Source organism: Stenella coeruleoalba (genome assembly GCF_951394435.1).
Source record: "Stenella coeruleoalba genome assembly, chromosome: X".
In the NCBI taxonomy this organism is placed as follows: domain Eukaryota; kingdom Metazoa; phylum Chordata; class Mammalia; order Artiodactyla; family Delphinidae; genus Stenella; species Stenella coeruleoalba.
This window is the reverse complement of record NC_137152.1, coordinates 77,838,718-77,853,516: the sequence shown is the minus strand read 5'-3', so window position 1 is coordinate 77,853,516 and position 14,799 is coordinate 77,838,718. Positions and strand designations below refer to the sequence as shown.

The window sequence follows — 14,799 nt, the reverse complement described above, 5'->3', positions numbered from 1 at the left end:
ATGTAGTCTGCCGCTGCGGGATGAAATGTTCTGTATATGTCTGTTAGGTTCATTAAGTCGTAGTGTTGCTCAAATCCACTGTTCACTTATTGATTCTCTGTATGTAGATAATTGTTTAAAGTGGGGTTCTAAAGTCCTCATCTGTTACTTTATTGTTGTTTATTTCTCCTTTTAGCCCTTGTTTTAGTTCTATTAGTATTTACTTTATATATTTAGATGTTCCGATGTTGGATGCATAAATATTTACAATTGTTACACCTTCTTGATGAACTGACCATTCTGTCATTACATAATGACTGTCTTTGTCTGTTTTGACCATTTTTTTGCTTAATGTCTATTTTGTCTGTTATAAGTATCACAACCCTTGCTTTCTTTTGGTTACTATTTGCTTGAAGTATCTTTTTCCATCCCTTCAATCTCAAGCTATGTGTGTACTTAAAGCTAAAGTGAGTCTCTTATAGACAGCATATCTTTTAATCTTGTTTTTATACATTCAGGCTATTCTGTGTCTTCTGATTGGAGATTTTAATACTTTTATCTTTAAAGTAATTGTTGATAGGTAGGAACTTGCTTTTGCCTTTTGTTAATTGTTTTCTGAATGTTTTGTTCCTTGTTTCTTCTAATGTTCTCATCCTTTGAGATTTGAGTACTTTTTGTGGCAGTATGCTTTGACTCCTTTATCATAAACTTTTGTGTATCTACTATAGGCTTTTCCTTTGTGGTTACCATGAGGCTTACATAAAATATATTTATAACATCCTAATTTAAACTGATAACAACTTAATTTCAATAGCATACTAAACTTTATAATTTTACTTCTTGCCCCCCCTCACAGTTTACATTATTTTAGGTTACAATTTACACATTTTATAATGTGTACCTAATAACAGATTATTGAAGTTATGATTATTTTTAATACATTTGTTTTTTTTAACTTTTAAACTAGAGTTGTAAGTGAATAATGCAACACCATTATAATATTAGAGAATCTGACTTTGGCTACATATTTACCATCACCAGTGAGTTTTACACATTCACATGTTTTTACAGTTTAAATTAGCATCTTTTCATGTTAGCATGAAAAACACCATTTAGTATTTCTAGTGATGATGAACTCCTTCAGCTTTGTTTGTTTGAGAAAATATTTATCTTTTCTTCATTTCTAAAGGACAGCTTTTCTGGGTAGAGTGGTCTTGATTGACAGGTGTTTTGTTTGTTTGTTTGTTTGTTTTCTTTCAATATTTTGAATATATCATTCCACATTTTCCTGGCCTGTAATATTTCTTTTGAGAAATTCACTGATAATCCTGTAGGCTTTCTTCACTCTTTTTCATTCTTTTTCCTTTTTCCTCCTATGACTGGATAATTTCAGATGGCCTACCTTCCAGGTCACTTGTCTCTCTTCTGCTTGATCAAGTGTGATATTGAATCTCTCTATTGAATTTTTCAGTTCAGTCATTGTATTACTCAGCTCTAGGATTTCTGTTTGTGTGTGTGTTTTTTTGATGGTCACTTTTCCTTTGTTCAACTTCTCATTTTGTTTATGCATTGTTTTCCCAATTTTGTTTAGTTGTCTTTCTGTGTACTCCTATAGTCCACTGAACTTCTTTAAGAGGATTATTCTTAATTATTTTTCAGAAAGTTCATAGATCTCCATTTCTTTAGGGTCAGTTATTGGAGTCCTATTAGTTTCCTTTGGTGGTGTCATTTTTACCTGATTCTTTGTGATTCTTGACTCCTTGCATTAGTACCTGCACATTTGAGTAAGTGGTCTTCTTTCCCAGAATTTATGTCTGCTATCACAGGGTAAGACCTTCACTCATCAGCCCAACCTGGGGTACTAGATGAGTCAGCTGGTAGCATTTTTTGGCAATTGGGGCTTGCTATTGGAGTCCCTAGTTGGATGACGCTATTGCCCAGTATCTGAGGTCAGAGGGGGTGCCACTGGTTGAGCTCCATCATTGGGTGGAACTGCTGGCTGAGCTCCACATTCAAGCAGGGCTACTGCGTGGATGCTCAGATTGAGTGGGGCTACTGACTGTGCTCTGTGGTCAGGTGGGGTCACTAACTGGGTTCTGTAATCACCTCTGGTCAGGTGAGGTGACAGGCTGTGTTCCCTGGTAGGGTGGTGTTACTGGTTGGCAAGTGGGCAGGGCTATGAATGGGCTTTGCAATTGCTCCTGGTCAGCTGAGGTCTCGGGCTGTGCTCCTTGAGTGAATGGCACTGCTGGCTGGACTATGTTCAGTTGGAGCTGCAGGCTGTGCTCTGTCATCAAGTAGGGCTTCAGACTGTGCCCGAATGTTGCACAGGGCTGCAGGCTGGGCCTCACGACCTGGTAGGCTACTGGCTATGCTCTGACTGGGCTCTCTGGTGGTGAGGGACTTCCAATTGTATCCTGCAGTTGGGTGGGGCTAGGGACTGTGCTCTGTGGTCAGGTACGGTCACTGTCTAGGGTCCCTTATCAGGTGAAGCAACAGGTTATGCTCCACAATTGGGCAGGGTAACTGGCTGGGTTCTCTGCTTGGGTGAGGCTGCAGGCCTGGACAAGGCTAGATGTTCAGCAATCAGGCAGGGTCATAGATTGTACTCTGCTGTTGGGTGGGGTTATAGTCTGGACTCCGTGGCTCAGTGTTACTGTAGATTGGGCTCTGAGACTATCCAGGGTCACTCTTCAAGCTCCCTGGTTATGTGGAGCCAAAGAGTATGCTTAACAGTTGGGCAAGGCTGCTTGCTTGGCTCTCTGACCAAGCAGGGCTATAGCATGGGTTCCACAGTGGTCTGGGTTCTCAGGCTAGGCTACTTGGACAGGTAAGACTAGAGGCTATGCTCAGCAGTTACACAGGGCTGCAAATCTGCTTTCCAGCCCAGGCAGGACAGCACAACAAGCTGCATGGCTAGCACAGCCCATTGACCAGGCACCTAAATCAGGCAGAACTGTCCACCGAACTCTCTAGCCAGATGGGGCCACCAGTTTGGCTCCGAAGATGGGCAGAGCCACTGGCTGGGATCTCTGCTTGGGCACTGCTACAAGCAGAAATGCAGTCTGCCAAGATCTAAGTGCTGTTGCTGTAAGCCCCACCTCAACTTCTCCACCTCTATCTGATCTCCAGTGGTTGAGCCCCACAGATTCCCCCAGTTATCTCTATGCAGTGTGGCCCAAATGGTCCTTCTGGGAAGCGTCCCACAATGCTGGGGGAGCTAGATGTCCACTTAGGGCTCTCTTTTTCCAGTGGAGAAACCATAGGCCCAGGGGGCCCTCTCGGTGCAGTGCTGTGCCAGTCTGGAGAGGGGCAATGTGGTCAGAATGTAGCTGATCCTCTCACCCTTCTAATGTTGTACTTCTTAGTTTGCCATCTCGATTGGCAAACTTTTCTGGACTAGTTTCTATCCTCTTTGTTTTTGCCATGAACTCTTTAACACCAGCTTACGGATCCCTTCTCAGAATAAAGTAAAATACATAAAATTACAAAAGAAACCAAATATATTGAAATAGTTATCAAGATATTTACGAAAATAAATTGTGATATAATAATAGATGTGCTTCTTGATTAAAGCATTAAAAAATAAGATCTAGTGGCAGCTTTAATAACTAGTGTAATTTTGAAGTAGTAATGACTATAAACAATATTTCAAGATATCTGCCACAAATTTAATGTGATAGGAAAACATTTATTATTTCTATTAGTGACAAAGTTAGAGGTACTGTTAATACTACTTTGGTCTGTTGCCTATATTGTTAATCAGATGAAATACTAAATATTAGTTAGCAGGTAAAGAAAATAAAGAAGCCATATTTTTCACATCTAAGTTCAGGAGCCCCTGAATTCTCTCCATGGGTCTCCCAGGGGCCTTTGGACCCCTGGTTAAAAACCCCTGCTTTTTACATATCTTTGTAATTATTCTGCAGCAATTTTATACTGCCTTCTACGTTAATCATCTTTTTTCTGCTTAGGCTTTGTGAATATGACCATAATCTCCCTACCAACATGAATTTCCTCAGCATTTAAGAATCATTTGCATGCACTGATGTTCTAAAATAGAATATACTGTTATTTTTCCTTCAACACTTGAATCACTTTTTTAAAACTGCTAATTTCTTTTTCTTTTGGTCAATGTTCTATATGTAAATGTGCCTACAAATATTTCATTTTTACCACTGATGTCCTAAAAACACTGGTCTTAGAGTTTTCTCTCAGTAGATCAAATTAAATTACACTAAAGCAGATTTTCAAAGCTGAAATAATAACTCCAAGAATCACCTAAATTTAGTACACATTATTTGGAACTAACTCATAATTGCATATATTAGAAGCTCCTCAACAATCTCAGGATATGGTGTACTTTTTAAGTGTTTCTATGTGTTCTTGTATTTTAGGACTTTTCAACTTCTTCCATATAGTGAATTTGACTTCTAGCTTCAATTTAGATATTTTGAAATAAAGGAGACATTAATATTTTTATTAATAACCTTAAATTTGGGGCTCTCTTTTGCTGATTAAATTAACATTTGGGGGTTTGTTTTTGTTTTGTTTTGTTTTGTTAGTAAAGGATTTATCCTGACAAATAACTAAAATCTATTAGTTGTCTGGCAGGAAAGAGCTTATTGACCCATACTGGTGTTAATTCAAGTCTCTGGGAAGCAATGTGTCCTTAATTGTTTTTTGTTGTTTTTGTTGTTATGAGGAGACAACCATGCCACATGAGCAATAAACTATGATTATGCATGGATGGAGTTTAGCACTGTAATCAAATAGAACTTACAACAAAGTTAATCTGATGATACATATTTAATGCTATGCATTATCAATGTGCTACATGGTAATTAGTCATAAATGGTAAACAGCTCCTTTGAATGGCAAATTGATGTTACTTTTGCATCACTGAAGCAAACCCTTTCTAGGATGGGAGGGAGAAAGGCAGTGGTGATCTAGTCTTTTCTCTGGCCTGAGGGAAGCAGTCTCCTTTGGGTACTTGAAAATCAAATGACTGTTTCTACCCAGGACCTTCCTCCTTACTAGAAGATACTCAGACATTGGATTTGTCTGCATAAACGCAATATTAACTTTCATAACTCAGATGAGTTATTCACAATTTGTGCCTTGTACCCGAGCAGCACAATTCCAATCATGCATACTATTAAATTACATGTTAAATTGTTTTCTCCTACAAGCAGAAGTAAGAAAATGAGTTTTGATTGAGCAGGGTAAGGAATGAGAAGAAATTTTAGAGTATCTGGCATCGAGGAGGAAGGCAAGCCAGCTTGGAAAAAAGTCTTCAGTGGCCTGCTTTAAACAAAAGGAACGCACAAAATTGTTGGGGCAAAGGATGCAAGTGATCAAACACACAGAGATGTGAAAAAGAGAAAGATACAGGCTTAGAAAAGGGAATGGATGTCTAGAAAAGAGGAAGAGATGAGACAGAAAAAGGTTAACCCACCCCCAGCAAACAGGAAATGCACGGAAGCAATGGGTATTAACACTCACAGAAGGAAACTGGCAGGATCTACACTTTGTGGTTCTCCTTCACTCACCTTCCGAGATTTAGCATAATAATGTGATTTCACAAGCAGTCCTTTTGACTGCATAGTGGATAAGATTAAACCAACTGAGTTCAGTAATTTAGACATAATTTACTGCCTTCTCCATATTGAAAGCAATTCCTTCCTCCCAACTGGACCAGGCAATTTAAAGAGAGAAACAAATATGTATCGTTTATGCTACAAAATCAAGTGAAACAGAAAAAAAAAAAAAAAAAAACCCATGTAATACATTTCTATACATACATTTTTAAAGCTTGTTGAATATTAGAGGGCCATTCATAAGTGAGACTCCTTCTGTTTCTTACATTCCCTAAAGAGCTGAAAACATGACTTAAAAAATAATAAATGTTTTTAATGTTACTGGTAAATAAATATCACAGTAGCATTCTGCATATTACACTCTTTTTTATTTACTAAGGCATGTGAAGGAAAAGCTACAGTTTTAATGGGCAAAATAAATGCCTACATTGATTAATTCTTCAAAATATGGTTCTCTTTTACTAAAATCTGCTTATACAGAAAAGACTAGAAAGCTTCAACTACTGAATAGGAGTCAGATGTTTGTTTGCCTTTTTGTACTTTAAAATGAAACTGTCCAACTGGATAAAAAGAGGGAGAACTAAGTCACATTTAGGCTTCTTAACTTGCTCATTCTGACTACTGTGCAAAGAATCACGGGACTAAGGCAGGCAGGACAAATGTGATCAGCTCTCCATTTCAACTCAGAGAACTCTGGACCTGGCTAGCTGGACAAAGAAAACACATTTTTCAAAAAACTTTTCCACAAGGGAATTTCTTAGCACAGTGTAACTTTTGTTGAGGTTAATAAAGTTGTGTCATGATAATAAAGAGCCTACACAAACTCATTAACTCTTAGTCCTACAGGGTAAACTGTAATGCAAGCCTACACTACACAATGGAGAAACTTCTATATAGACACAGCCTGCTCAAATGGCAGACAATGGTGCTCTGAGATTTAGAGACAGTCTAAGGGAGGTATAACAAAATTGCTACAGCATAAACTACTCAGTCTTCTTAAAATCAAAGCAAGCCACGTGGCTCAAAAACAAACAACAAAAAACCTGCAATGACTATGCCCATCCATGAAATATCTTGCAGTTCTTCCTTCCAAAAATTAAACCAGACAGGGTCAAACATATGAAGAATTCTAAGAATTAGATCTAATAGAGTGCTTTATTCTACCAAGCAGTTTATTTGGTGTAACCCTCACAGTGACCTAGTAATGTCAGATGAGAAGATAGGGCTTTAGCAAACTGACACAGTTTGCCCATAGGAGGCAGAATAATAGAATAAAAAGAGCAATGGCTTTAGAGTCTTGATAGGCTTTGTTCTGAGTCTCAGCTCTACTACTCTGCCACTTACCAGCTAGGTGACAGTGGGCAATCTCTCTAAGCCTCAGTTTCCTGATGTGTAAATGAGGATAATAGTACTTATCTCATAGGACTGTTGCAGGATTCAATGAGATAAAATATATAAAGAGCACAATCCCCAGCACGTTAAATGCTTAACAAGGGATAACTTTACCATTCACCCATTGATCCTGAGGAAGCTATTTTAACCTCTTGGCCTGTACACTTTTACGTCCATACAATGGTAATAACAATATCTACTTAAAAGTGTCATTGTGATGATGAAATAAATAGATGCAATTTTATGTACAGAGGATGATGCGTCTACATGTGCACAGAATTAAATTTAAAAGGACACATATCTAATAAATGGCAGACACATACCTAGAACCTAGATCATCTGAGTCCTCTTACTGTCCACACAGCTAGATATTCCTAATTCTATTATCCAAACATAGAAGAACATTTTCACACAACTCCATCGAAAGGACAGCAATCTAGAAATATCTGTGAAAATGAAATTTAAAAGCAAAATATGCAAGTTACCTGAATTAAGGCCTCACTCAACATGTCTTCATTAACCTCCAGAATGACGTTTTTTATATCTTCATATGGCATACGATATGATCCTAGGAAGATAGCTAAAATAAAAATTGATTTTATTAAAAAGAGAGCAGCATCACAATTTTAAAGTCCTAAGAAATACCTGATTCCCATTTCATAGACTCAAAATATGAAATTCTTGTCACTAATATTACTCTACAGAATTATGAGCAAACAAAAGTAGCTTCCATTTGATGGACTATACTACTCATCTAGGCAAAATGGCCTATTAGCTCAGGGTCTAATGTTTACAGCTCATGCGTATTTATATATAAGATAAAACTACTAACAGCACTGATGACTAAATGCTTATGCATTTTAGATGAAGCTAATACAAAATAACCCATGAAAAGTTAGAAATTTTATCTCAAGTAGGCCTTTTAATTCAACGTAGAATTTACCATGGAGATTGTCAGATGCATCCAATACAGCACTTCTCAAGAATGACAGTAAAGTAACCCGATACTAAGAAAACCATATCAATCTACTTTGCAGTTCTCCCACATAAGAAAAAATTAAAGTGTCTGAATCCTCAATGTTCTCTGCATCCCTGATGACATTCATGAGGTGTGCTATTAGTTGCTTTTATGTTGAACCAATGATTTCCCTTGTCAACTTTTTCTTAAATGGATATATATTATGCCATTTGGGAATAATTCAACAAATTATACCTAGAAAAGCTTACACTGACTCAGAAAGCATTATTCAACAATACATTCCACTTTAACCTCCACTGAACATACTTTTTAAAGAACATACATGTGTTCTTACCACCAGAACATAAATATATTCCTAAGAATTTTTTTTTTTTTTTCATGGAGAGGTCTATATGCCTTCCCTGGTACCTAAAAAGCATCCTCCCCTGTCCAGGCAAATGATTACCTAGACATAAACACCAAATGAGACCTCCATAGTCCAAATAAATAATGTTGACAGATATCAACTAGCAATTAAGATCATACTATGTTTCTTTTTTTTTTTAAAGTACTGAACATCCACTTTATAAAAAAAAAGGACTGTGGGGTAAGCAATGTACACAGGCAAAACAGCTATTAGGAGACTGCTTTTCTGACAGCAACATTCCTACTGACACAAGAATGAGAATGACGAGTTGTTTACTTTAATCTGATTCTCTATAGCACACTCCTTCACAAAATAAACTCCCAAGGTATTTCTCTGCATATTTAGAAATGCTTGATGTGCTGAAATTTCTCACACATAGCGTTTTAGAATCCTCAGAATATAAACACAGCATACTGTGGTCACACACACACACACACACACACACACACAAATGCTGAATTTAATACAGAGTGGAGACTACGTCAAGAAAAACTTAGGACCTGTGTAAATGAAGATGGGTTTAACTGTCCAGCTACTTTAGGAAAAGCGTATTTAATGGTTGACTGCTTTGTTAAAGGCTTTAAGGTTCACTAACCAGTTTTAAAGTACAGTGGTTAACAACTAGCTCACATCACAATTCCTTCAAATATAAAGCAAATAGTAGTAAAAGGATTTGCCCAATGTGACTAGTGAATACTCTAAAACTATCACTCCCAGGCCTAGGCAGAAGGAAAAAAATATATAACACTCTTTTCAACTCTGCCTTTCCTCTCACTGTGGCCTCTAACAATGCTGAATGATCAGTACTTTCCAAAGCTTTATTATTCTTAAATTTCACCTGGCCTAGCCAAGGCTAAATTATGGTAGTCTCTATTATGGCTGAATGACAAAAAGGCAGCCTAAATCATGTTTACACAGAATTTTGTTCCTAGTAGGTGCTAAATATACCTGTTCAAAGAAGTTATAACTTTGTTTTAAATACATCCAACAACCCCTCACCACCACCATCACCACCACTCCCTACTGAGAAAATAATCACATACAAAGATTCTGGGCTGTTTTGGGATCCAAAATTCTCAACTCTTTCACTTTCTTCTTTGTAGGCAGGGTCTTCTTTTCTTCAAAAGCTTCTGCATTCTTTTGAACTGAAAGAAAAATGTTGATTCATAAATAATAACAGTGCTAATCCAAATACACAGAATCACATTAGTAAGGCATATTAACTACATTAATAAAGCTCATGCCCAAATCAATAAATGGGTTTATTTCATTAGTTCAAGGAAGAGGATAAACATAAAAATATAGACCTGTTTAGAGGTTTCCCTACAAATTAAATATCAGCACTTAAGCAGAAAAGATAAGCCAAATAGAACCAAAAATCAATTGCTGCTTCTTACCTAATGTGCAGCATTAATTACTCCTTAACCAGGTTCCTACAGTAATGGAATTAAATATATAGAAAAATCTCCCTAATTTGGACTAATTGAGGAAAAAGGCAGATGTGCATTTATCCTAAAATATGCTAAAATTTAGGCAGGTCTTTAATTCAGTGAAATTGCTTTAAAGATATCTAAGTTAACTTTAACTGCTAAACAGGTTGCCATATAAAAACTCCTGCTGGGACTGCTTTGAAGAATAGACATGAAACATTTGCAAGTTACACAACAGTTAGCACCTATTTGCATACCCATAATTAATAAACCTCAAAGACATGGTCTTTTCAGTAAGTTCCCTTTGTCTCCCTCACCATTTTTTAGTGCTCTTTGCTTTCTTTGAACGAAAGATTTATTTATGCTATATTCAGAAGGTAACCCTTGAGTTCCAAACGGTTAAAATGTCCTGAAACCGTGAGGACTGACAGTGCCAAGGAGGGGCTTTAGACCCCCATCACTTCCACCAGCCCTCCCTCCAAACAAGCCATCCCCCAAACCAAAGTGAAAAACAACATCCTGCCTGCTAAGAAAATGAAGATTTATGTCAAATCCCTAAACCCCTCCTACACAGAAATTCTACAGCTACCACTATATTCCTGTGTTGGCAGTTTACCTCTTCTAATATAAAAACAGGGTTGTAGGTAATGGGAAAAAATATGAGAAAAGTAAAGCCAACATTTTTCAGTCAAGTAGAATGATATGCTCTTGGGCCCAAACTCTTGCTGCTAAATTTCATCACTAAATCACATGGCCATCATCATGCTGTTTCTTTATTACTTTTAAAAAATATAATGTCATTTTGAGGCAATCAGTATTTATCTGATCTTTGTTAAGGAGATCACAAATGAGTTACTGATCTTCTTGAGAGGAAAAGTAACCCGCGACCACAGTAGATTTTTTGCTAAGCTATGTGTTTACAGATGTGAGCATCTGGAAAACTTTCTAGAAGGCATCAAAATATTGTGGGTCCATTAAGACACCCCCCCCTTTGTTTTACTAGTGCAAAATATATGAAAATTAAATGAACTTACTACAAAAATCACAGAAAAAAATAATTACCTGAATAACTAAATTCCTAACAGTTAGTGCTACGCTCTACAAGTATGACCAATCTAAAGTGATGGAGAGTCCAATCAGGCTAGGTAATTACACTTAACAATCATGATCTTATGGGAGTGCCAAGTAGTTTGCCATGTTTACACAAGATAAGAGAGTTATTGGTCAACTGGAAGAAAAATGACTTTTAAGATATTCTTTTAAAACCACCACAAGTATTCCCCCAAAGGATCTAAGACTACAGTGTCTCTCCAATAAAATAATCAGCATTTTAATTTATCCTAATTTTCAAGCCACTCCCAGCTTAACACAACTCTATATAAAGAAATAACAGTCAAAGAGTCAGTCCTTTTGTCAATAAAAAAATTATCTGAATTTTATTGAAATTACTTCTAGTATCATTCAGAAACGTGTCCTAGTCAAACAGATTAGTCAAGAAAACTGTCCTAATCTTTCAATATGCCTTAAATCCCACTATGGGAGACTAATTAACAAAGTACATATACAATGAAAATGCTATAGTATGAAAGACATATTAAGATTATCCTGCAAACTAACAGACTCCTGACTAACCCAGGCATATATAATGCTCATTTTGTATGACTTCATAGTTTTGCTTTTTTTAAAAGTATATTTCAACCTCTCCCCTTTTCACATGAACAGACTGTTTAAAATCAAGATTAGATCTCTTAAATATCTTGAGTTCACAGTTTTGTTTTTTGAATCCTAGTATATTTTCCTTGTATTATACAATTTGGTTTTATCTCAGGCTCAAGGAATGGTAAGAATTCCATGAGTGGGCACTGCTGTTCTGAGAATCATTAGAGTAAAGCTAGTTTAAAATAACTCCTTAACTAAACAGGCTTTCAGAAACAATAATGTTTTCACCAGGATCAGTAGATACTGACCAGTGGCTATTATCACCTTTGGCTTTCTTGTCTTTAAAAGCATTCTTTAGCAATCACAACCACAGGCTTAGATAAATATAGAATTTGAAGAGAGGCAATGATGTATGAAACTTAACTATATAGTATTGAAGCTTTCCTATATTAAAAAGTTCCTGCTTTCATAATGACTAGAAAATGCCACTTTTCCTAAGATGCTTTTATTGCATATATGTTTCTAATACTTACAAAACTTAAATATTCCATAACTTAATTTAAAAAATGGATAATCCCATAATTCAATTAAAACTCAGATATCTCTCTAAGGAAGATATACGGAATGGCCAACAGGCTTATGAAAAGATGTTCAACTGCTAATCACAAAGGAAATGCAAATCAAAACCACAATGAGATATCACCTCACACCTGTTAAGATGACTATTATTTAAAAAAAAAAAAGATAAGTGCTGGTGAGAATACTGAGAAATTGGAACCCCTGTACACTATTGGTAGGAATGTAAAATGGTATAGCCACTAGGGCCACTAGGAAAAACAGTATGGAGATTCCTCAAATAATTAAAATAGAACTACTATACAATCCAGCAATCCCACTTCTGGGTATATATCTAAAAGAACTGAAATTCAAATCTTGAAGAGTTATCTGTACGCCTATGTTTACTGCAGCATTATTCACAATAGCCAAGATATGGAAACAATCTAAATGTCCATCAAAGGATGAATGAATAAAGAAAGTGTGGTATATACATATAATGGAATATTATTTAGCTTTCAAAAAGAAGGAAATCTTCCGAATAGCCAAAGCAATCTTGAGAAAGAAAAACGGAGCTGGAGGAATCAGGCTCCCAGACTTCAGATTATACTACAAAGCTACAGTAATCAAGACTGTATGGTACTGCCACAAAAACAGAAATATAGACCAATGGAACAGGATAGAAAGCCCAGAGATAAACCCATGCACCTATGGTCACCTAATCTATGACAAAGGAGGCAAGAATATACAATGGAGAAAAGACAGCCTCTTCAATAAGTGGTGTTGGGAATACTGTATAACTACATGTAAAAGAATGAAATTAGAACACTCCCTAACACCATACACAAAAATAAACTCAAAATGGATTAAAGAGCTAAATGTAAGGCCAGACACCATCAAACTCTTAGAGAAAAACATAGGCAGAACACTCTTTGACATAAATTGCAGCAAGATCTTTTTTGACCCACCTCCTAGAGTAATGAAAATAAAAACAAAAATAAACAAATGGGACCTAATGAAGCTTAAAAGCTTTTGCCCAGCAAAGGAAACCATAAACAAGACAAAAAGACAACCCTCAGAATGGGAGAAAATATTTGCAAACGAAGTAACGGACAAAGGATTAATCTCCAAAATATACAAGCAGCTCATGCAGCTCAATATCAAAAAAACAAACAGCCCAATCAAAAAATTTGTGGAAGACCTAAATAGACATTTCTCCAAAGAAGACATACAGATGGCCAGCAAACACATGAAAAGCTGCTCAACATCACTAATTATTAGAGAAATACAAATCAAAACTACGAGGTATCACTTCACACTGGTCAGAATGGCTGTCATCAAAAAAAAAAATCTACAAACAATAAATGCTGGAGAAGGTGTGGAGAAAAGAGAACCATCTTGCACTGTTGGTGGGAATGTAAATTGATACAGCCACTGTGGAGAACAGTATGTAGGTTCCTTGAAAACCTGAAAATAGAACTACCATATGACCCAGCAAGCCCACGACTGGGCATATAACTAGAGAAAACCATAATTCAAAAAGATGCATGCACCCCAATGTTCACTGCAGCACTATTTACAATAGTCAAGACATGGAAGCAACTTAAATGTCCATCAACAGAGAAATAGATAAAGAAGATGTGGTACATATATACAATGGAATATAACTCAGCTATAAAAATGAACAAAATTGAGTCATTTGTAGAGATGTGGATGGACCTGGAGACTGTCATACAGAGTGAAGTAAGTCAGAAAGAGAAAAACAAATACTGTATATTAATGCATATATGTGCAATCTAGAAAAATGGTATAGATGATCTTATTTGAAAAGAAAAAATAGAGACACAGATGTAGAGAACAAACGTAGAGAACAAATGTATGGATACCAAGGGGGAAGGAGAGTGGGATGAATTGGGAGATTGGGATTGACATATATACACTATTTTTTTTTTTTTTTTGGCTGCATTGGATCTTAGTTGTGCAACATGGGATCTTTCATTGTACTACGTGGGCTTTTCATTGCAGTGCTCGGGCTTCAGAGCATGCAGGGTCAGTAGTTGTGGCGTGTGAGCTCTCCAGTTGTGGGGCACGGGCTCCAGAGCGTGTGGGCTCTGTAGCTGTGGCACAAGGGCTCTCTAGTTGTGGCACACAGGCTCAGTAGTTGCAGCATGTGGGCTTAGTTGCCCCGTGGCATGTGGGATCCTAGTTCCCCTACCAGGGATCAAACCCACATCCCCTGCATTGGGAGGTGGATTCTTAACCACTGGACCACCAGGGAAGTCCCTGACATATATACACTATTGATACTATGTATAAAATAGATAACTAATGAGAACCTACTATATAGCTCAGGGAACTCTACTCAATGCTCTGTGGTGACCTAAATGGGAAGGAAATCCAAAAAAGAGGGGATATATGTATACATATAGCTGATTCACTTGGCTGTACAGTAGAGAGTAACACAACATTGTAAAGCAACTATACTTCAATAAAAATTAATTTAAAAAAAAGAAAGAAAATCACCATCCTAGGGTACACAGAAAAATAAATAAATCAATAAAGAAGGAAATCCTGCCATAGGCAACACCATGGATGAACCTGGAGAACATTATGCTAAGTGAAATAAGCAAATCACAAAAGGGCAAATACTGCAATGATTACACTTATATGAGGCATCTAAAATGTCACACTCATAGAAACAGTGTAGAATGGTGGCTGCCAGGAGCTGGAGGGAGAGGGATATGGGGCATTACTGTTCAGTGTGTTATACAAGTTAAATAAGTTCTACAGATCTGTGGT

General features: G+C 36.8%; 1 protein-coding gene across 6 annotated transcripts in view; it reads right to left on the bottom strand.

The window, feature by feature from the left end:
* The window catches only part of DIAPH2 (diaphanous related formin 2), an 891,299-nt gene that overhangs the window by 491,332 nt on the left and 385,168 nt on the right, over nucleotides 1-14,799 (bottom strand). For all 6 annotated transcript variants that reach the window (XM_079910016.1, XM_079910017.1, XM_079910018.1 and 3 more), the window contains 2 exons: nucleotides 9,400-9,501; nucleotides 7,457-7,551 (listed from right to left, as the gene is read on the bottom strand). In XM_079910016.1, coding sequence (XP_079766142.1) covers nucleotides 7,457-7,551; nucleotides 9,400-9,501 — 197 coding nt within the window. The remainder of the gene's footprint in view (nucleotides 1-7,456; nucleotides 7,552-9,399; nucleotides 9,502-14,799) is intronic.